General features: G+C 51.9%; 3 protein-coding genes across 3 annotated transcripts; 1 reads left to right on the top strand and 2 right to left on the bottom strand.

Annotated features, from left to right (window-relative positions):
- Positions 1–17285: 17285 nt before the first annotated feature.
- Positions 17286–18311, bottom strand: LOC131216574 (pancreatic triacylglycerol lipase-like). The gene has a single exon (XM_058211102.1). It carries the CDS (start codon positions 18309–18311, stop codon positions 17286–17288), a length of 1026 nt encoding a protein of 341 aa, XP_058067085.1.
- Positions 18312–18655: 344 nt separating this feature from the next.
- Positions 18656–19754, bottom strand: LOC131215154 (pancreatic triacylglycerol lipase-like). The gene is made up of 2 exons (XM_058209540.1): positions 19706–19754; positions 18656–19629 (listed from the first exon to the last, which is right to left on the bottom strand). The coding sequence occupies exons 1-2, from the start codon at positions 19752–19754 to the stop codon at positions 18656–18658; spliced, it is 1023 nt and encodes a 340-aa protein (XP_058065523.1).
- A 708-nt stretch (positions 19755–20462) lies between these two features.
- Positions 20463–21567, top strand: LOC131213219 (pancreatic triacylglycerol lipase-like). The gene is made up of 2 exons (XM_058207218.1): positions 20463–20538; positions 20603–21567. Exons 1-2 carry the CDS (start codon positions 20487–20489, stop codon positions 21562–21564), a joined length of 1014 nt encoding a protein of 337 aa, XP_058063201.1. The 5' UTR covers positions 20463–20486; the 3' UTR covers positions 21565–21567.
- The last annotated feature ends 445 nt before the right edge of the window (positions 21568–22012 follow it).

Genomic DNA, 22012 nt, shown 5'->3' with positions numbered 1-22012 from the left:
CTATCAAAAGGTTCAAATCTTCCTCGAGTGTGTGGCAGCTTCCTGTCCTATCTCGTAATAGCGGACACACCGAGGCTCACTTCAGCACACCGCAGTAGTCAGCAGTGGCACCTTGGCCCATAAATCGGTGCCCTTCCTGGAGGGACTAACTACGCTGGCGCTGCTGTTGCTCTGCTACTGATTGGCTTGCTCCGGTGCTTGGGCTCCCCACTGGGCGGCAGGGCAGACAACGGGGAAACTTGGCGAATGGTGGGGAGCAGCTCATCAACAGCCACAGCTGGCGGGAGCGATCGGTAGCACCCAGCATAGCGATAAGCGGTGTAATGAGAAATACCGCCAACCGGGGAATGAGCGGTATTAAAATTAAAATCATAGGGTTGCCCAGAAGGATGCGTGATGGCCCTGCGCTGGGCGATAGAGCCGTATCAGAGATGCTCTCTACGGACTACGGATGGAATGTGTTTATCTTTAATTAAAATTTGTGTTTAAACTCTCTCTCTCTCTCTTTCTGTGTTTCTGCAGCCACTGCCAACGACCTATGGAATGTTTACTTGATCCATAAAGTTAATTTTGAGGTGTAAAAAGTGTTTTACTTGTAGTGATAGTTGAATGACATCATCAGTGCTTCCGCCAACCAGTTGCTGATTGCATAAGAAGGTTTCACAACCGGTGGGCGACTAATCTCGCTTAATAAATGGGACGTTAATCTCTAACCTAGTTTTGTCTGCCCTGAGCTCGTGATAAGGTTTGAAAATAACGGTTACAGACGCAACAGAAACTTTAACAGTGAAGCTAATACGTTATTGTTAGGCTAGAATATTTCAGGGAAGATTCCAACAAATTTTATTGCCGAATAGTAAATCGTATTTAATATAGGTAATTGAGAGCTCACAATTTTCCCAAAAAATCTTTCGCTATGGGAACCCTCAGACTAGCACAATCGCGGCATTTGGATGCCATTCTCCCCGGGGCCCATATCCAACAACATTCCAACGAACCGTAAAACCACTCGCACAACAGTACGTTCAAGAGTGCTTTATTGTCCCGTCAACATAGAAATGTGGCCGGCGTGGGGGATATAAACAGCTTTTCTACATACCGGGCGGTGGCCAGTAAACATCGCACCCCACCAGAGGCGCGCTGCTAACAGGCAGAACCTACCGTCGGGCACGCACCATCACACCCCAAAAAGGGTGTCCCGGGTGTATTATCCCCAAAAAAGTAGCCCCCAAAATCGGACAGACAGCAGAAAAACGGGAGAACGGTTTGAAAACGTTTTCCCGGGTTCCAGGTGTCCAAGTTTAGAACAGTCCAAACGCGCGGGAGAGCCCACCCAGAAATGAGCCTTACGTGCGCCTTCGACGCGATAATTAAATTAAACACTTTTACGCCCGAGCTGGCTTCAGAACTTGGCCACCGTTTAGCTTCCGTGGCCTTTGGTTGGCTTCTTCATTGGCCCGAACACCTCGGCCCGGGTGGTTGGTAATTTTTGGAGGTCAGTTCTGGACAAACATCGGAACCGCTCCAGGTGACCCTTTTGTGACCCTTTGCGGCCACCACACAGCCACAGGATGAAGAACAGCGCCAGATCGCGATCAGAGAAGTAACAGAAAAACCGAAAGAAAATACTTTCGCAATGCCACTGGGCCAACATCATCCTTGGCCAGGCGACCACCATGGCCGCGAGACGCTATGCGGCAGAAAAAAGAGAAAGTTAATTGGTGTAAATCAAGTAGGTCAACCCATTGACTACCGCTAAACTCCGGCGGGCACCGCAAGACGGAACTCCGAACATCACATTGTTCATAAGCGCAGCGATATGTTTTACCGTTTCTTCCTCTGAATGGATCTCCGCAAGTCCCGCAAACCGAGTCCCGGGGCCCACAACAACAAGCGCAAAGCGAAGCGTAATTTAATTTTCACTCCAACTTCTGGTCCCGAGGCCGCCGATCCCGGGCATGGGTATTTTACGTTGCTTGGTGAACGGAGTTTGTACACAGCGAGTCCGCAACATTCACCCGTTCTCATCCAAAGAAATACACTAAAGAAAGCATCGTGGCCGATGTTGCAAAAAAGCGAACTGGTTAATTGATTTATCACTTCTGGATGCGTCTGGGCCTGTCGGGGATACCCCGCATTGGTCGCAGCACCAAAGCCTGAAAAATGGCTGAATATTTTATTTAATTACTCAACTCCGCTCTACCCACGGAACATCTGGAAGATTCGGTAGCCTTTATTGCCGGATCCTGTTTGAAAGCCCTTTGGCTCCACACAGGATTCGATCCGCCCTTCTACTGTTTGTGTGTTTCCGGGGGATCCTGGAACACAAACGCTGAGTTCTAGTTATTAAAAGTAAATTTGCAGAACTCGCGGCGAATGAGATTCGAATGTAATTATGATGCCCCGCGTTTGGTGAGATGGCACCCCTAATTAATTCATTTTGCGGAAGGACGGGTGCTCAAATATGGTCCCCAGTTCCGGGCTGATAAGCTATGAATAATTAAAACCGCTTTATTTGGGTTCAAATCGGCTTCATTTAGGGTCGCTTTTTCTGATATGAAACTAATGAACTGAAAATAAATTTCATGTCTTTCCTCAGCTGTTTGGTGATGAAGGGCCATGTGACCTACCCAGTCAGTGGCTTACCAATCCGTCGTAACGCCTGAAAAAGGCCAAGAGATCCTTGTAACCTCAACATTCGATCAGTTGTTGCCACCCGGTTCGTGCGTTTAAATGTGTCGAGAATTGTGTAAAAACACTTTGAATAAATAACACTCCGTTCGTTCGAATGCGGGTGTGCTACACGGAAACGCCCGGTGATCCTATCCGAACCGCGCTACATCGAAGCACCCTGACATTGCCACGGCAGGTTCACGGACAACGTTCCGAAAGCGAGGGTAATTTTGGGATACCTATTCGATGTCTGTTTGCGTGTCAAAAGCCCGTGAGTGGCAAGTTCCGTATGTCCTTGCGCACCGTGCCGCATGAAAAATAAATCGCAAAGCAATAAAATAAAAAAAACCTACATTTCCAACATGCCGTTGGTTTTGGTATGAATTTTTCCTGTTGTTTTGCAGCCGGCGGGTTACTTATACGCAGAACGAACGGTGGGGAGTTCCCTCAAAGCTACCTGCCTGGTATGGCGAGTACACGTGGCGCGAAAGTAGGTCCACGGCTCTGGCGAAAACACACATTTACATCTTTCACTAAGGACGATTTTCTCCTTGACATTCGGGACATTCCCTCACAAATTGCGACTGACAGACATTTTCTTCACCACACCGAGACTACTAGATCTTTAACAGTCAAGAGCGGAAACCTGTCAAACTTTTGCTAGCAACAGAAATGGCTTTGATCCTACATTGCAGGGCAATCGAAGTAAACCTTTCTTTGCACAACGGACCCGAAGATGACAGTTTTTAAGATATGCGAATTGAAATTCCAGCCTAGAAGCTTTAAAGAGTCTCGCGACCGCGCAAACCGGTAAGTCACGTTAGCTCCGACGCGAATAGAATAACAAGCATCGTACTTTCCGAACATAAACATGGACGGATGGAGGGACAAACGTCGGTGTCTACACGATTTCCGAAAGCAATCCACTTTTCCATCATCCCTCCCGGTCCCGGTTGGGTTCCACTCTCTCCTGCTGCCTCCGGATGCCCTAGTTCTAAATTAGTGCCAATGAATCGTGATTGAGCGAAAGACCGCAGCGCGTACGGTGGGCTATGGCTTTTACCTTCACCTTCATCAGAAGGCCAATCGGTACAGAGAGTCTGATGCCCTTTTGCCACGTGTGGGTGTTTGCACCCGGTCACCCGCACTTTCACAAACCACCCCCTCTCGACTGGGCCACCAATCGATGGGCCGCAGTTTTAACCCCACCGCACACACCGTCGGATGTGTGGTCTCCAGTTACCTTTGAGGACTCTTAAAGGCGCAGAACGAAAGGTGTTACCAAACCCAAATGGCGAATTAAATATTTACATTAAAAGCGGCAACAACACGAGCATCGCTCCTTAATGCGGTAATTAATACGGTAACTGCACATTAATTACACGCAACTCCTTTCCGGGGGGAAAAGACCTGAAATCTTTGCCCGCCACACTTTGGATTGAATTATTTTAACCGGCCGATTCATGCCGCAGGCTGTGGAGCTCCCCTGTGGAATCGCGGAACCGTTCGCGGCTTCAGACGGTGGTGTGCCTATTTTACGGCGGACTGAAACCAAACAGCCGTTCGACCGGAGCCGGAAAGTAAGATATACGAGTCCATTGTGTATCTCGTGCCGGCGCCTTGCAATCGAAATTCAAAGATCTTGACCGTCTGGACGTTCTGGATGTTCTGGACCCACGCCAAGATAAGCCGTATGGACCCGGACCGATCGTAAGTCCGATCGATTTCCGCGCACTTAACGCCGATAGGCCCCCACCAATGTTAACCTTCTTTCGCAAACGGTGCGGTTTACGGGATCAGCGCGCCGTCCGCCGGAAGAAGACCCAACGTGGACGAAACGAAATAAACTACCACACACCCCTCCTGGGGCCCGCCGCTAAAAAGGGATGCAAGGGAAACAATTTCGATTTATCGGAGGCCCATCTCTCCGCGGTTGGGGGAACTTTATAGCCCTTATCCGGTGAGCCGATCGCAAGCCGGGCGTAGGTGGAGCTCCGAATGCGATGCCGGCATTACAACGGCGGCATCTCATTGCACGCGGCATTGACCTCGTTACGGCATTTAATTTACTTTTACAATCTTTCCCGCTCGTCGGCGATGCTTTTCCGGGTCCTTCTTTATGAGCGCGGGCGTTGCACACGACGCCGCGGCCACTCGTGTGTCTTAAATTCCGCCGTCACTCGAGATAGCCATCTTGAAAAATTAATCAAATTATCCAACACCATTCCAGGACACGCCGGGATGAACGCCGGCGGTGTGGCTGGTCTTTCTGCCCGTTTGCGGTCCCAATTTGTTATGCAGCTCATTTGTACTCATCATCGGTGGTGCACAGCAATTTGCTCGGCGTCTCGGAGAGTCCTGGTGCCCTTTCCGTTGTGCACAAACGCGACCCTGAAGGGGTGGTGGTAACGATGGCGTAATAAATTTCTGGCTCTTTAGTTCAGAGCGCCGAAGAAAGGTTCCGCCAGTCCCGAGAAGCACTCTAATGTCACACTTTGTGCCACCCGATTCACGTGTTGCTTGCCTTTAAGGGCACCAAGGGTCTGTTCTAATTCGTGGCCACAGCACCACCCTTTGGTACTACTTCTCGCTGCAGCACGCTAAATTCCATTCACACGCTCTGCAGCGGCCGCCACACAGCAATGAATGCGCATTTTCTTACGCGGAAACCGCAAAACTGAACGGAATTAGAAGCAAACGAAGCAACAGAAGCGAAGCACCATTCTTGTGGCCGGTGGGAGAATCGGTAGCCAGTCGGCTCTTCATGTGTTGAGGAGGAGAGCTTGGGAAAATGTGGTTGACGGACGAGTTTTCTTTTTCTGTGCCGGCAACCAAGGGGTTCCGCAACCTTTCCACGGAGCCCTCAGTGTTGAGCGTGTCTTGGCAGCGTTTAAGGCGGTGTCACCCTGTGTCTGCCAATTCCCTTGAGTTTTAACCCATTTAGGTCTTTAAAATAACATTAGATGTTGATAGACGACGACGGTGCTCTGGCCACCCCTAATGAAAACATAAACCCGTCCGATTTGTGTTAATCTCATCAGTCGTTGGGCAGAAAATTAATCCACGGCCATAAAAACTGTGCCAGTTCAAGGTGGGGTCACACGTCAAAAAAACGGGCACCCAATTTACGTGAGAGAATCGTGCCTCCCAGTCGCGAACTTTCTCTCGTTCGGGGTCATCAAGGGTCAGTCTGAGGTCTCCGTTTCCTTACGGTGTGGGCTGTGGAGGGGCATCTCATGCGGCGTCACGCACTGCGTTCCACGCGGCTAAGACACGGATTTCGGGTCCAGACTCAACGACGGATTTAGCGAAGAGACGACCGCCGTCTGGTAAGTGGTCACTTCTTTTGCTTCCCTTGCTGCTGGGTGCAGTTTAAATTTAAATTACTCTTCCCAGCGCGCATTGACCGTTGGTTCCATTTCTTTTTTCTGTCGCTGCCCAAAGTACAGTGCGCATGGTTTTCTTTCCCGCCTCGGTTCTTCCCGGTTCGGTGTCGTCGGTCCCCGCGATCCGCCGAGGAGTTAATTTTATTTTTATAATTCACCCCCTCCGGTTCGACCGCGCGCCGAGGCTTCACTCTTTAGCATACTTTTCGCCCCTTCTTATTTACGACGATGCCCGGCCCGGCCGCGATCGATCGGACCCCGTTCTGGTCTTCGTTCCCTTTTCGTTGAGCCCGTTCCTGACGGGGCGTTGCGAATAAAACAGATCGGGGGCAGGCTCTGGGCTTCTGCTGGCTGCTCTCTGGGGGCTCATCGGCAGCGACCGGTCGGTCGGTTGCCAAACTGCACGATGATGTCATAACTCGCTTACCGACACGACCGATGGAACCGAAGGAGGGCAACATCGCACGGGTCTTGGAGAGTGCGCGTCCTTGCGGCGGCGATGATGCTGGCGCGTTTATTACCCCGCTGGTCGAAACACGGTATGTGATGCTCACCGTTAAAACCGTGCCTTTTTTGGGAGTTGACTGGCTTCGGCACCATTTATAAAACGGCGAATACGAATTGGCAATTCGCTCAGGGTCAACCCGCTCTCGGGCTGTTCTTGGAGTCCGAGTCGTGTGTCTTCGGTCGATCACTTCTTCGGTGCACGGAATTCGATCGATTATTTTGATTTTCAAATATCGATCAATGTTTCGTTTGTAAGTGGGCAGAGACAGACGCGGACAATGAAACCCGCGGGTTTCGCTGATGTCATGGTCAGAACCAATCGCTCCGTCATCTGTCATAACTTTGGAGCGAGTGTGAATCCACGAGACGACGAGAGAAACTCGGGAAGGAGTTGCAGCAGCAATTTGTAAACAAAGAAAGGTCCTACTGCCCCTTTTGCCGTCCAAGGAGGAACACCATGATAGCCTTTTTCCCCGATGGTATTTATTTGGACAACATTTATTCGCAGCCATTCGCAATGGTTCTTCAAACACTAACGCACATGACATTTGTTAGGACGTTTACAGCTTGCTGAACATTATGCTGCCCTCTTAATGCCCTGAACCGTTTAAACATCGTCGTGAACAGTCCTCAGTTTATTTAGAAAACCCGCTCCACAGCCAGGCCGCACCCTTCCAGGGGCCCCCACCGTACAGCGCAGGTCATCTCGAGCATAAATATTTACACATCAATTAAGTGAGGGCCAAGTTTGTGGCGCGAGATGACGCGAGATTCGCCAAACGGGCAGGGGATGGTCAAGTGTCGTCTGCTCCCACAAGTCACACGATCCTCAGAGTGTGACGTTTGTGGGCAACTTTTGGGACCATCTCAGAGAGAGTGTAATGGATAGTCCTGGCGGCTCGATTTTTCATCCCCATTACGACGACGACGGTTGGAAGCATCATCTTTCCCCGCGTAATCAACCCGCAGAGAGTGCTTTCTTCGTCAGATTAGTGGCGACCCATCGTCGTTGTCGTGTCGGGCCACTCAATTACCAAGTCGATGGAGTCTCGATCCGCTGTCACGTGGGGCTCGGATGGGCTCTCGCCAATTAGTGCTGCTGCGGCAGAGGCTGGTTTTGGTCTCCGCGGGCGCGGACATGTAATTTTTATGGCGAGCGCGCCCCAGACATGACACGCTGCCCGGTGGAGACATTTACGTCTGCCAAACGTCGCCTAACGGTCAAGAGGAGGAGAGAGCATTGAACTACTTCTTCCTACGGCCGCGGTAACATGTCCATTAGGCTTTGGCGAGGCCCCTCCAGCTATGATGCGCGCGCGGGCTGCTGAGCTGTCAAGTGTCCGGCCGCGCATATGCAGAACCGGTCCCCCCCCGGTTGGCGTCCCCCGATCCAGAGGCGGCGACGAATCAATCACCGGTCCGGGCCGCCGCCACGGTGGTGCGCCAATCATGGCCACATCGGAGCCACATTCCATTCCACGTCGGGGCCCCCGTCGTCGGCCGGGTATGACTGGAGAAAGAGAACGCGCGTGTCTAACGCGCCACGATCCGATCCCGGGGCCTTCTAAAATAAGAACCCTCGCCGCTTCGGATGAAGCATAATTCCGTTGACTCACTTTGTAGCTGGTGGATCGCGGCGGATTACGGGGCCTATCGTGGATGACCTAACCCTCCAGGAAGGCGACCATTAGGCGCGGGGCGCGCATGCTGTTTTGACCACATCGAATGAATCATGGAAATTAAATTCTACGAACACACGCTGGCCGGCGAAAGGCACAGAATGCACTTACGCGCGGAACGTATGCGATTACCATTAAGTGACCCCGATCCACCATGCGCCACACTTGGCAGTTGATTCACGTTACTTCAGAGTTCGGTGCGCTACATAAAATTCCTGGAGAAATTATTAAGCCACCGAGAGCATTGGAAACCGAAACCGATCTTTCTCGATCTTCGACCAAAAAAGGCGCTTTTCAGGTTCGGCATGTCATAAAGCAATTAAATTAGTTAGCCACGAGCGGTGCTCAAGAAGAAAACCGATCGATTCATCATTTAATTCTCCAACGGGAACCACGGTCCCAACGACCACATACGAGTTCCTCTGCTGGTGCTGCTGCTGTTGACAGATCTTTTGCAATCCCAATTGACTCCAATTGAGTTGGGCAACTGATTCATCGGCGATGCGTAGATAAGTTTTAATTAAACGATTTGAACACGTGCCGTGGCAACGTGAACCGCCAAAAACTATGAGAGACCGAATGTCTCCATATGCGTTGCAGTGGACACAATTTTATTTTGAAGAAAACCTTCAGGACGACAGCTGCAAAGAGCGGTCGAATGGAACCTCCTCATAACCCATCCCGGTTCCCGTCGGGTTTGATGGTTTGAAACAATGAACATAATTGGGGAGGAACGTGACAAGAAAAAGTATAAACAGTAGCGTCAATTGAACACGTCTGACGCACTTCCAACGAAAGGGCGCGATAAAGACGTCTTAATGGTTGCCGGGCGGGGGATGCCCTGTAACCCCTCTTTCGGAAAACCGACGACCGACAGAAGGCAATCGAGAGGCAGTATGCCCCGAAAGAAACGCGTGTTGGAATCATTTGAGGCCATCGAGAATTAAGCAAGGCGCCATCCTTCGTCAGCCGTGCTCTGGAAACGGAATCCACAAGGGAGAGCTTGTGGAAAGTGCAGGGCATGAAGAGGCGCGCGATCATGGACGTTGGATGCTCCCGATTCGTCGTTGACGTTCCTTGTTATCCTCGGCACATCTTCGTAAATGCAAAATGTTCCGTACCCCCCCTAGGACATCTCCTTGCGTCTCGGTTGACGGTACGGCCAATGTTTGTTTACATTGCGCTATGCTGCGCCAGTAACATGTCTTGTCTCTGCTTGTGCCATGAAATACGGCCTCGCTTGTGGAAGAGCAGAGATCAAGGGACGTCTAACTGATTTTCCAACCCATTTACGATGCCTGTTTTGCCTTGCCGTTGGGCTGGCTGGGGTTCAAGTACGCCCGCACTGGCGTGTACATTACCGTCGACTTCATCGTCGTCGTGCCATTCTTCGACAGGGCCCAGAGTTTTATGGCTTTCTTTTTTTGCTTTCCAGACCCGCAAGATTCCCGGGTCCCGGGTCTCCTCCGCCTACGAGAGGGCTCGTCGAGAATGATAATTGCCCGTGACTATCATCAGCCGTCTTCATCATTATGACGGGCAGGCTCGTAGTGGATGCTGCTCCCATTTCGGGCATCTCGGAGATCTCGAGTTGGCCCCATAAGCCGAGCGCACGCCGGTAGCCCATGTCCGAGATTTAACACGGCCCGTGCCGTGCTCGTTAGGGACTGAGAGACAGCCCCCCAGACAAGATGCTGATCCCATCGCTAGTTTATGGTAATGTGCAAAAATTGGACACTGGGGCAATTAGTGGCCCATCTCTGGCTAGACGACTCATCGTGATCGTGGCACGATCTCGCTCCATTTCTGCAAACATGGTCAACGGCTTAATCAACGGGAACGCGAAAAAAAAGTACAAATCCGTGGCGCATTCCACAGGCTACTGAAGGCTATCCACTTACCGCCGCCGCCAACTGGAGACTGGGCCCCAGGAAGCTCTTCACGCTCGAGTGGAGAAATCTTATCGAAAAGCCATAAAAATTCTCTTTCATTTGACTTGTGGAGCGCGCGCGCGCCCGCGATCTCCAGCAGACGCCTCGAGGTGTTGACGCGGCGGACGTGGATGACCGCAACACAGCAAGGAGAGCGTCAAGATTACCACCAGAAACTGACAAAACGTCCCAACGCGGGAACCACATCAAACTGACGGACCGACCGTCGCCAGATTGAATCTTTCACACTTGACTGTCCCCCACTCCGTATTTGGGAATTGGTGGTAATGAAAGGCTTCCCTTTCGGACAGAAGAGGGCTTTTAATTGCTGAGAGAGGTTTGGATGACGGACACGCGAAGAAAGTGCTTATCGTGAGTGGGTAGTCTGATTTGAAGTGGAAGTCGCATCCGCCGGTGACTTCGGGGAGTGGATAAGACACGTACCACGCTGGGTGAGGCTCTTGGCGTTTTTACGCTTAGAACGTTATCGAAAGGCCAGTCTTTACGCAACAGTACCTCTACAAAAAAAACCGTACACATGCACGTAATTGCTCAATAAACTGTGCTCGGCATTAATTTCCGGAGGGCCACGGGTTAGCTTGCGAAAGCATAGCCTTAGCACAAACCCATATCATCAGCATCATAATTGTAACCAATGCTGAATTATAGTTCCTGTAGCAAGCCGCCGGGGAGACGGTACACGCTTCGCTGGCCACTGCCGAATAGCCAGCATAATAGTTCTGTGGTCCAGGCGCGTGCAGAGGTTCTCTCCTGGCGTCGCTTGGCTGGTCGTCGCTCCAGATATACCGTTACCAAATAATACCAAGCGAAACGACGATGATGCTTCTAGTATCTGCAAAAAAAAACGGGATCCGCGGACAAGGCATGACTCACACATACGACGCGCGTCTTATGCTGCGGCGGCCTTCGCGGGCAGTGAATGAGGGCGCACCGGGAAACTGAAACATAAAGAACGGAGCGGAGCACAGAAAACGCTCGATTCAAAAACCGCGCGGTTCCTCGCCCGATTATCTCTCGGATTGGGTTGGGGCAGAAAAAACCCTTCCCTCAAAAACGAGGGCTCTTCTCTCGCGCGTCGCACCGTGTCGAGGAAGTAACCGCCTTTTACGAGTGTCGATTTTTGACGGCTTCAACCACGCTCTGGAGAGCTTGAGTTTAGCTACGGTCTCCCGATTACGGGTCGAGCCGTCCACCGAAACACACTTCCAACTGGGCCCTCAGCCTGAGGGCACGCTAAGAAAGAGAAAGCAAATAATTAAATGCGATTCTGAGGAGGTTCGCTTCCGAGTACCGCTTACCGGCGGAACACCCCTTGAGGGGTGTTCTTCCGTGAGGCCGCGCCACAATCACCGTGAGGCTTTATTTTCCCCAATCCCTCCCTGGGAGCGCCGGTTGGGAAACGCTTTTCCCGGTCACCGACCGACCCACCCTCTGGGTGGACCCCCTTCTTGGGTCTTTCTCTGTGCTTGAGCCTCGAAGTCGCGCACTTTCTTCCGCCAGAACCAGTTTTGCTGCCGCCGCCGCCGCCGGGCGTTGTTGGGCGATAAAAATTGTTTAATGTTTGCCGAGTACCACCCCGGGCCGCGCACAGAAGTGGTTTTGTTGTTGTGTATTATGTGTGTGTATTAAATGTTCCGCTTTTTTCTGGCTCCTTTTTTTGTTTTCCTGCCCGTGATAATGCTTGAGATTGTCGGACTTTTTTCTCTCTCTCCCGTCCCGTGCTGTGTGTGGATTCATTTTCTTTTGCCTGGCCACAGCATTGCGTGCTACTTTCGTGTGGGCGCGGAAAAATAGGGGCAGCAGACGGAACACGGTTGTTTGTTGTAGCAAAATTGTAACGTGCTGGTTGTGCTAGTTTATGCGGAGAAGGCACCACAAGGCTGCAAAAGCTAACCACTTTTTTCCGGTGACTATTGAAATGTTTTTAATGTTGCCAAACAACTGCCAGGGGGCCAATCGAGTACCAGATGAGCTCAATCATATGGTACCCCCTTCTGCTGGCTGTAGCATTGATGGTCGTCGCTGACAGCTGCAATTAGGTCCCGGACTAGAAACCTATCGCCGCAACAATGTCCCCGTGGTCCGTTCGCTCGAAGCTTATACACGCTCGATTGGCACCGCGCAATAGGTTTCCAGGAAGCGCCCAAACTATTCCAGTTCGGGGTTCGGTCCTTTCCGTCCCGGCCCGGCTGTTCCTTCTGTACACCAATTGGCTCGCATGAGTGCGGTGCTGTGCACTCATGCACAATCGTATGCCACCGGCCCGAATATGTTGCAATCGAAATAAAGATGTTTAAAGGAAAGAGAAAATAATGCCCGTTACAACGAAGCGGGAATTCGGGAGAAGCGCCCTGAGAAACCCCGTGAAAAGGTGCGCAAAAAATAAAGGAACAATGCTGCCAATCGCCTGGCAGAGCACAAATTGAACCTTCAGTATTTGATGTATTTTCGGTGGTACGCCGACCCGAGAACGGCAGCAAAGAATTGGGAAACCCGGAAACCAACGAATAATGCGTGTTTAATGAGTTGCACAAATTATCTTTACGGCCACTGTGGGCTTCTGTCCTGCAATCGAATAATGGCGGGGAGCAAGCATCGCACTGAAGCAATTGAATGTTTAATGTGGGCTGCCGCGAACGATTATTACCGCTCAACAGTGAATGTTTCCGGGAAGCCCAAGCTATTCCAGTTCGTGGTTCTATCCTCGATCCGCTGTTTATGTTTTCTAATGTTTGTCCCACTTTTTGCTCGATTTCTCCGAGTGGCCATTGTTCTAAAGCTCGCATACTCGACGCACGGTTTATGAGTGGCAGGGAACGCACCTCGATAATTGCGCACAATGTAATTACGGAAAAATGAGAAATCGGACCATTGCGTTCCGAGAGCAGCTGAAAATGGATTGTTGGTGCCGCTGTCCGAAGCATTTGTAAACATACATACCTTTAACGAAGCCGCAGGTTTGATGTTTCCGTTCCGTTTGGAGAGTGGCCACGAGAAATGCGCGAGTAATCCTTGGCTAGCTTTCCAAGAACGCCGCAAGCATACCGCGGAATGCTTCACTTTTCTCGCAAAAACATAACACTGTCCTCCCGGCTGCTGCTCTTGATAGCTGATCACTAACAACTTCCGGTGCGCGTTGCGGGAGATGCCTTGCCGCGTTGCCTTTCTTATACCACCAGCTTTTCACCACTTTTTCTGCCGGCCACGATGTTCGCAACCTGTGCCCGCTGTTGACTCCCCACGAACTGGAAAACCGATCGATCGAATTTCCCCCCGGGGGAAAACACTACCACTTAATTAACACTCTTCTGATGCTGTTTCGGACAGAGACCACTGCTGCACACACCGCACACTAACTACTCACCGCCAGGAGCGAGTTGGGATGAAGGGAAAAATTGACACGTTCAACGAAATTCAAAACACAGCAACCAGCGGCGAAATAACGCAGCTTAGCGCGCCAAAACACATCGCACCACGAAATCCTTTTCCGGAAATTTCGAAACTCACGCGGACGCTGGAAAAGTCTGCAATGGGAAGGGCAGGCAGAAGAGAGACGCGTTATTGCGAGTTTAATTTATGACTCACTGCTGCTGCTGCTGCTGCTGCTGGTCAGAGCAACCGCAGATGGATGGGTGTTTGTGCTCCTCTGGTTCCTACGCCCGGAGGATATTCGTGAGTAATTCGATGTTTATGTTGCGCGCCCCTACCCGTTCCCTAGATCCTGCTCACGCCCTTCGTTCGGAACAACCGTGCGAAGGCCACACGAACACCACCGTTCCGAGGTCCTTCCGATGACGGCATCGAGCGATGGGGGGATATCCCGTTCCAAATGCATCCCCATTCGTCCTTTCGCCCGACGATAGTGTGCGCTACGGTTGTATTTGCAACTGTTTGTGTGAAGGGTGACCCCACACACGTTGCTACCTTGTTTCCCCAACAGGAGCCGCCCCTGTGTTTGTGTGCGTTGGAACACTACGAGCGAGTAACCGAGAACCATAGCAACCGTATCGGTGTGGGGCCCCACAGAAAGGAAGTAGCACCAGCTGGGATGGTTAATCAATTCTGAAGGCACCTTCGGGAGGTAGTCCGGACCCACCGCCAGATTGTGGCCAACAATGGTCGTATCCGTGCTTCAAACAGACCAACTTTTGGGAGCTTACGGTGGGCCAGGTTTAAAAGCGGAACCCCTTCCGGACGCCACTTTGGCAAGAAAGTTACCCCCCGTTACTGCGGAAGACCGATTTTCCGGTGTGTCGTCGCCAAGAAGGAGCTTCCAAAATCCGAAATCGGTGTCCATCACTGTCTCTGTGGTTGATGATGCTGGGTGGCCTTCCCGCAGCATCATCATTAAACTCGATTAGGGCTCATTAGCAGCGCAATGCAAATGGGCACAGAAATGCTGTCGAATGTTGCCGACAGCGTGTAGTAGCATTTATCGGTTAGAGGTTGCCTGTGAATTGCGCTCCAGAGTGTGGCCATTTAAATGCCGTTAATGCGATGTAACAAACGATACTCTCCAATGTCAACATCTACTTTTTAGGGCATTAATTAGCCTGAAATCAGAGTAACTGAAGGTGAAAGAATCAATCCTTCCACTTTCCAGGACTTTCTGCAAGCGCCACACAAACGTTAACGACACGAAAAGGATAACCACATCACGTGAGCGAGACAGCACCAGGGCTCCTTTGATGAAAGCGTAACGTAAAAACGCGAATGTAAAAAGTTGTTCGCCAGCCAAATTGCAAAACGTATCGATTTTTTTACACACGATTCACTCGACAGAGAGAGAGAGAGACGCCACGCATCGGCCGGTTTCCTTCACACCGCAGCAGGCTCTTCCTGCGAAGGGCATCGCTTTCATTCGCACCAATACGGCCGCACACACACCAGCGCACAATGGGGATCCCGCCACACGCAAAACTAAGACCGCGTGCGTGCGAAGAGAGATAGTCCTGTTTTCGCACGGGGCTTCCTTGGGACGTTCGGCACTCACACAGCGAACGGGACTTCCTGCTTCCTTGCGTCCGTCCTTCGAGTCCGGGAACGCGCACCGGAAGGAAACGAGGAAACAGTCACCACGCGAAGGATACGCGCAACGGCGCGACGCGTGGGAGAGCCTTCGCGGCGGGGTGTGATCCGAATGCGGACAAGCGGAACGAACGGTTAGACACCGGTGTGCGTGAACCGGTGGTTGCCGCCGAAAAGGAAACCCCAAAAACCGCTTTCTGGTTCCATTCTTCTTGGTGCATCATTTAGGGCCCTTTGAACCACCTTATAACTCACAGAAGCCTTTTGGCCACTTTCTGGTTGGCAAAGACACTCAATTCGCCACGGAATACGAAAAATCACCCGTAACAATCTGTGGCTCCTGGCTGTGAATTTCTGAGTTCGACGATGATAATTTCGGGACGCGTTTCGGGCGGCAATAAAACAACCCCAAATCTCAGGTAACCCGCCAATTGCGTTGTAATGCGGCAAATTACTCGGGGAACACAGAATTTTCACAATACGCGGAATAACTTACTCTCTATTAACACACGCGGTAACATAAAACTGTTCCAATCACAAAACACCTGCCGTGCGGCCTCTGTGAACGAATCCGCTGGACAGGAATCCTAAACTCTACACAAGCCACAAATCTAACCGAAAATACTGAATACTTGCGCGAAAATCAATCATACATTACGAAAACAACAGGACGAACTTACGTCCGGCACTTGAACAACTCCGGGAATGTGCAAACCGTTCTATCGAAAACACGTAAAATTCAACGTTAATCGCACTTGGACACTCTAGTTTTCAGCTATTACTGAAATTTCTGGCTCTGAATTTCCGAGGCTTTTGTATGAATCCTGAGGTTAAAACTGCGGTTTGAAATTCGAAATAACTCTTTGGTCGAAACTAATTTCGCGAAGGATTTGAACCCAAGGAGTGTGGCAATCGCACCGAAATAACACAAAACACAACGAACCTGCACTTCCGGTCACGTCCGACGAGTTCACCGCAAAAGGGTTCTTCGATTTGTTCGACGGAAACAGTGAAAGCGACGGAAATAATACGAATGACTTCGACGGGAAATTACACGCGTCCGTTCCCGGCAAAAGTTGGAAATAAAGCACCACTCTAATTTTCAGCTTGAACGTTATTATTGTTTATTTCTTTATTGTAGATACGAAATATTCCTTCTTGCTCGAATTTATTTTAACGGTGTTCGCGCAGCAGAGGTTGGTTGGAAGTTAAGAAAAAAAGAGTGTCTGCTGTTTCCTGAGAATCCCAACCGTGTTGAACATCACTTTGAACCTTCAAACCTGATGACAAACCTGAACCTCTCCTGGTTTGCACCAACACCATGTTAACGACACGTCCACACACATCGGTTCGTTCGCGTGTGTGCGTGCGATGGTGTTTAAATTGGATTGTTCCAAAAGTTCTAATGTTCAATAAAAGAAGGAACATTTTGAAAATGGCCAACATTTATGGAATTCATAAATTGGAGTCTCGTTGAAACCAGTGTATTGATGTCCAGGGAGACCATACTGAATAAAACAGTGTTTTTCAAACCATAAAATGGTGTTTCTCTTATCGAGGCGAAGAACTCATTGAACAGCCTAGTGTTGCGGTGGAGTTAGTCCCGAACACGAAACGAGAGAGAGAAAGAAACTTTTCTCTCCCTCTCTCTGCGTTCCCGGGCTCTGCTTTTCTGCGCTCTCGCACTCCCGAGTGGCTGCGTTCGTACGGAGCCATTTCTTAACGAACGCTGCCGCAACGGAATTTGAATTCGCAACGGAACAGAAACGTGCACTCTCCAAATGAAAGCTCTTGCCGCAGGCTGTATCTGATTTTACTGGCATTTCTTGCTTCTTCTCGATACAGCTTTATCTAATCTCGAGGCGCATAGAAAGCCGAAACAATCTAATCCAACCCTTGACCCTTCGAAAAGGAAATCGTCACGCCGATAGTACGCTTCAATGAGTCGCAATAGAAAGAGTTAAAAAACAAAGAGGTCAAATTTATTCACCGATTCAGAATTAATCTCTCAATCTAATCTCAAACAAACTGAAATGCGGCATTCGCGTGGTCTGCGTGCGTTAGCCCTGTGCAAACGGTGAGTTGGAGTTCGTGGTCAGATGGTAGACACCGGAAACGCCACGGCCCCGGTTCGACGGTTCACCGCCCATGTTGGCGTCCGCCCCGCTGGGAGTGCAGCGTCCGGCCTGGATTTCGGCGGCGTCGGCACAACGCACCGATCGGAACCCGACCGACGTCGAAACGGATTCAGCGAAGAAGTCGTTCACCCGGTTGTGCGCACAGATACCGGCCACGTCCAGAATGCAACCCGGCTGCGAGCGACCGCCGTTCGGGTAGAAGTTGGCCTGGGCCAGTGGCGCGTTGAAGCCCAGCAGACCGGCGTTCGTATAGATGGCCTCCGTGTAGTGCGCATCGTTCGCTGCGAAAAGGTCCGACTGGCCGGCCGAGAACAGCGGACCGGCCGGATCGAGACCGATGATTGCGTTCAGCTGACCGTTCTGGTTCTTGCCAGCGTTGGCCGCGACGTGCGCCCCCAGACTGTGGCCGATCAGGTTGATGTTGTCGCGCGACGCTCCGGTCGCGGCCACAATCGTGTTGACCATGCGCGAAACGATCTCGCCCACCGCGCCCACCCGGTTGCGGGCCGCGATGTAGTTGATCGTCTGGGAGCCCGCGCCCCAGTCCACGTTAATGATGTTGAACTCCCCGATCCGGATGTAGTGATCCTTGATGCTCCAGTGAAGGCTAGCATCCTCGCCCTCGAGGAACCCGTGGATCAGGAAGCGCGTCGGGTGGGCCGGGTTGAAGTTGCTGTTCGACACGGAGCCCTGGTCGTTCCAGTTGATTATCTGCGGGTGCACCGGGTTCCGGCGGGTGTACATACGAAACACCATGTCCGTCTCGGGGTTGAACAGTGGCTCGACCTCGTCGACGACGGTCGGCACATCGTGCGGGTTCACATTCAGCAGGTGAATCCGTCCCTGGCCGTCGGGAATTAGGGCCCACGGTTTGTCCTCCAGTGGCGCGCCCCAGCCGAAGGCAGCCAGTGCCAACACGCTCAGTACTACTGCTGTGTTTGCTCCCATAATTGCTGACCAACTGAACTGGCCCACCGCCTCGCGGTAGTCTTTTATGGCACCCCCGGACGGCCGATTATCGCCCGCCGATAAGGGGTTCTCCTGGCACCTGGTCCGGGTTCGTGGGTGACCTGTCGATATCAGCAATCTTTGGAGCCGCTAATCCCCAAATCGACGACGGAGAATATCTGCTTCTACAAAGGCGCTGATCGGCGGGGGGGGGGTCTGTCGTAAATCAAAAGGTAGGCAGGAGGTCCCGTCCGGCTTGACGTCAAAGGCGTTGATAAAGTTTACATTAAGGATTTATTAATAACTATTTACACCCCAAGGTGCGTACGGCTGAGTGTCTCAGTCTAACCGAGCGAGAAAGGACTGGCGGCACGCGTGGTTAGCGTGAACACGCCCTCGGTGCCGGTTCCGAAGTTGGAGGGTTCACCACCCATCGGACGGCTCGGACCCTGAATGGAGCAGCTCCCGGTGAGAATTTCGTTGTACGAACCGCAGCGCACCGACGTGAAGCCGCCGGACACGATCGACTCGGCCAGGAATTCGTAGGCCCGACCGTGCGCACATGCTCCGGCAATGTCCACCCCACAGCCGGGTTGCGTGCGGCCCCCGTTCGGGTAGAAGGACGCGCCACCGAGCGGCAGATCGAATCCCAGCAGCCCGGCGTTCGTGTGGATCGTCTCGACGTACTGCGCGTCGTTCAGCGTGATCCGATCGTTGCTGTCCAGCGAAAACAGTGGAAACGCTGGGTCCATGCCGAAGATCGTGTTCAGGCGACCGAACTGAAAGAACCCGGCATTGCCAGCCGCGTGCGCCCCGAGACTGTGGCCCGCAATGCTGATGCTCGCGAAGTTGATTCCGGTGTTGGCCTGGACGAAGTTGATGAACGACGACACCACACTTCCAACGGCACTGACGCGGGCCCGGGCAAACGGATAGTTGATGGTCTGCGCACCGACACCCCAATCGACGGTGAAAATATTGAAATCCCCTCGGTCCAGCCAAGCGTTCGAGAGTATGGTGTTGACCTCCGAGAACCCATCGTTGTTCCAGCCGTGTATGATGAACCGGGTTGGGTGGGCGGCGTTGAAGTTCGAGGCGGACAAACTGGCCGCATTGCCAAGGGCCACTACTTGCGGCGCATTTCGGTTGCTTCTAGTGTACAGCCGGAAGATGGTGTCGGTGGCGGCGGTAAAGTGTGGCTCCGGAACACTCTCGTCGACGCTGTAGGGGTTGAGGTTGGTCAGATGAAGCCGACCGTTTCCGTCCGGGATCAGTGTCCATTGGTCCGGGGCTGGCACGGACAGTGAGGCACCGTGAGCTACGAAAAAAAAACCAAAGGTTAAAAGGTCGGAAACTAAACAGCTCCCAATCCCTGCCCAAGCCCTGGGACCTACCGATGGCCACGCAGCAAACTAGCACAGCAGCACTATACTTGAGGTACATCTTGAAGGCGCGGCAAAGTCACGACTGCTTAATCTGACTGACAGCAATCCGTAGTTTCGGGAGGCGTTTTATAGCCCCCTCGTTAACGCGCGAAGAATGGGTCCCTCTTATCACCCTGATCTCTGATTAGACCTGTGGCGACCGCCTAAATCGAGAGCTTCGGCCATAACAGGGCCAATAACAATCTGATCCGTGTAGCTACCGTTCCCCGGGGAGTCCTTCCCGGGGCGTTGTTTGTGTTGTTGGCCGATAAACCGCGAGTCAGGTGTTAATTGATTTATTGTTGGGAATTTTGGAGGCACCTCCTACAGATAGGTCTTTAACGGTTCGGGCCTCGGGTACAAAGGATGCGTTCCATGAGATTTGGGCTACGTGTGGTCAGGGAACAAGCATCCCTGGGCGACGATCCACAATCAACACGTGCAACAACAAGAAGCAATCCCTGGTTCCCACATGGGGATAAGGATTATCGGGCCTCCCGGTGCTCCTATGGTGTGATGATGATAAGACCACGAACGTTTTACGCACTTCAATGTAACATATAGGATGTCGAGTGAGTACCGTCCCCTCTTGACGTCAGACGTTCGGATTGTGACGTACGGGATGATAAATCGGTTCCAATCCGCCGATAGAGGTTCGCCGATTCGACACCCCAGGGAAGATATAAAAGGCTTCGCCGTTTGCGCAGGAGACGCGGTTCATCTTCGGCGCACGGTAACACAGGCGATAACAATGAAGACTGCTTTCGTTTGCCTAGCGCTACTAACGGTGCAGCTCTTTGGAGGTAGTCCTTCGGATCTTATTCCTTCTCATCATTGCGCCTTCTAACGGGGATGATTTTTTTACAGCTACAGCCAGCAGTGCTGACAACTGGATGCTGGTGCCCGATGAGTCCGGTCGATTGCGGTTGGTCAACACGAATCCGTACGATTTGCCCGTACAGGACAACGAGCTGGAACCGCTGTTCAACCCGGAGTCGGACGTGATCTTCCAGCTGTTTACCCGTAGCAATCCGGCCCTCGGGCAGGTGCTCCAGTGGAACAATCCGGCCTCGGTGCAGAACTCCAACTTCAACCCGGCACACCCGACACGCTTCACGATCCACGGATGGAACGGCGGTGGCACGTCCGGGCTGCATGCGAGCATCCGCCAGAACTACCTCGGAGTGGGCGAATTCAACGTGATCCTGGTGGACTGGGGTGTCGGTGCGCAGACCGTCAACTACATCGCGGCCCGCAACCGGGTGGCCTCAGTCGGTGACATTGTTTCGCGCATGATTAACACGATCGTGACGGCAACCGGTGCGTCCCGGGGCAATATCAACGTAATTGGCCACAGTTTGGGTGCGCACGCGGCCGGAAACGCGGGCAAGCTACAGAACGGTCAGCTGAACACGATCGTAGGTCTCGATCCGGCCGGTCCACTGTTTTCACTGTCGGACTCGGACATCATGGCACCCTCGGATGCGATCTACACGGAGTCGATCTTCACCAACGCCGGCCTGCTGGGTTTCGACCTGCCGCTGTCCGATGCCAACTTCTTCCCGAACGGGGGCCGCTCGCAGCCGGGCTGTGGAATCGACATTGCCGGCAACTGTGCCCATTCGAGGGCTCACGAACTGTTCGCTGAATCCGTCTCGTCCGCCGGGTTCCGAGCGACGCGATGCGCCAGCCACGGCGAGATCATCGCCGGACAGTGCACCAACACCGGTACCGCCGTGATGGGTGGGGAGCCATCGAACCAGGGCCGTGGCGTAAACGGTATGTTCATCGTGACCACAAACGGTAACTCTCCGTTCGCTCAAGGTTAAGGATTACCCGCGAGGATGTGAACCATGGGACACTTGTTTTGTTATAAAAACGACGACTGCTCAATAAATATTATTTCCAACATTTTGAACAAAGATTTAATTGTTTGTTACTAAAACCTAAAAAATCTTCAACCCACTTAACTGTTTCTATTTATCTGTACAATACCATACAAATTCTTCTTTGGGGTTGGCGCGGGACCAACAACTCTACTCGCAAAAATACACCGTTACAGAAAGCAAGAGATATTAACATTATCTCTGCTGCAGGCCAAGACCGTTCAGCGGTTGTTGCCGGATAAGAAGAAGAAATAATTCTTGTTCTTTAATTATTCATTCAAAGGGCAGCGAGCAGTGTTAAACTATTGATGCTCTTTTAAGTGTCCTTCGGAAGTCCTTCACAAAACATAACCTTTTATCAAAAAGAAAAATCTTATCAAACAGCGATAAT

Source organism: Anopheles bellator, chromosome 1, assembly GCF_943735745.2.
Source record: "Anopheles bellator chromosome 1, idAnoBellAS_SP24_06.2, whole genome shotgun sequence".
Lineage (NCBI taxonomy): Eukaryota > Metazoa > Arthropoda > Insecta > Diptera > Culicidae > Anopheles > Anopheles bellator.
Note: the sequence above shows the minus strand (reverse complement) of the source record. Positions and strands in the feature narration are given on the sequence as shown.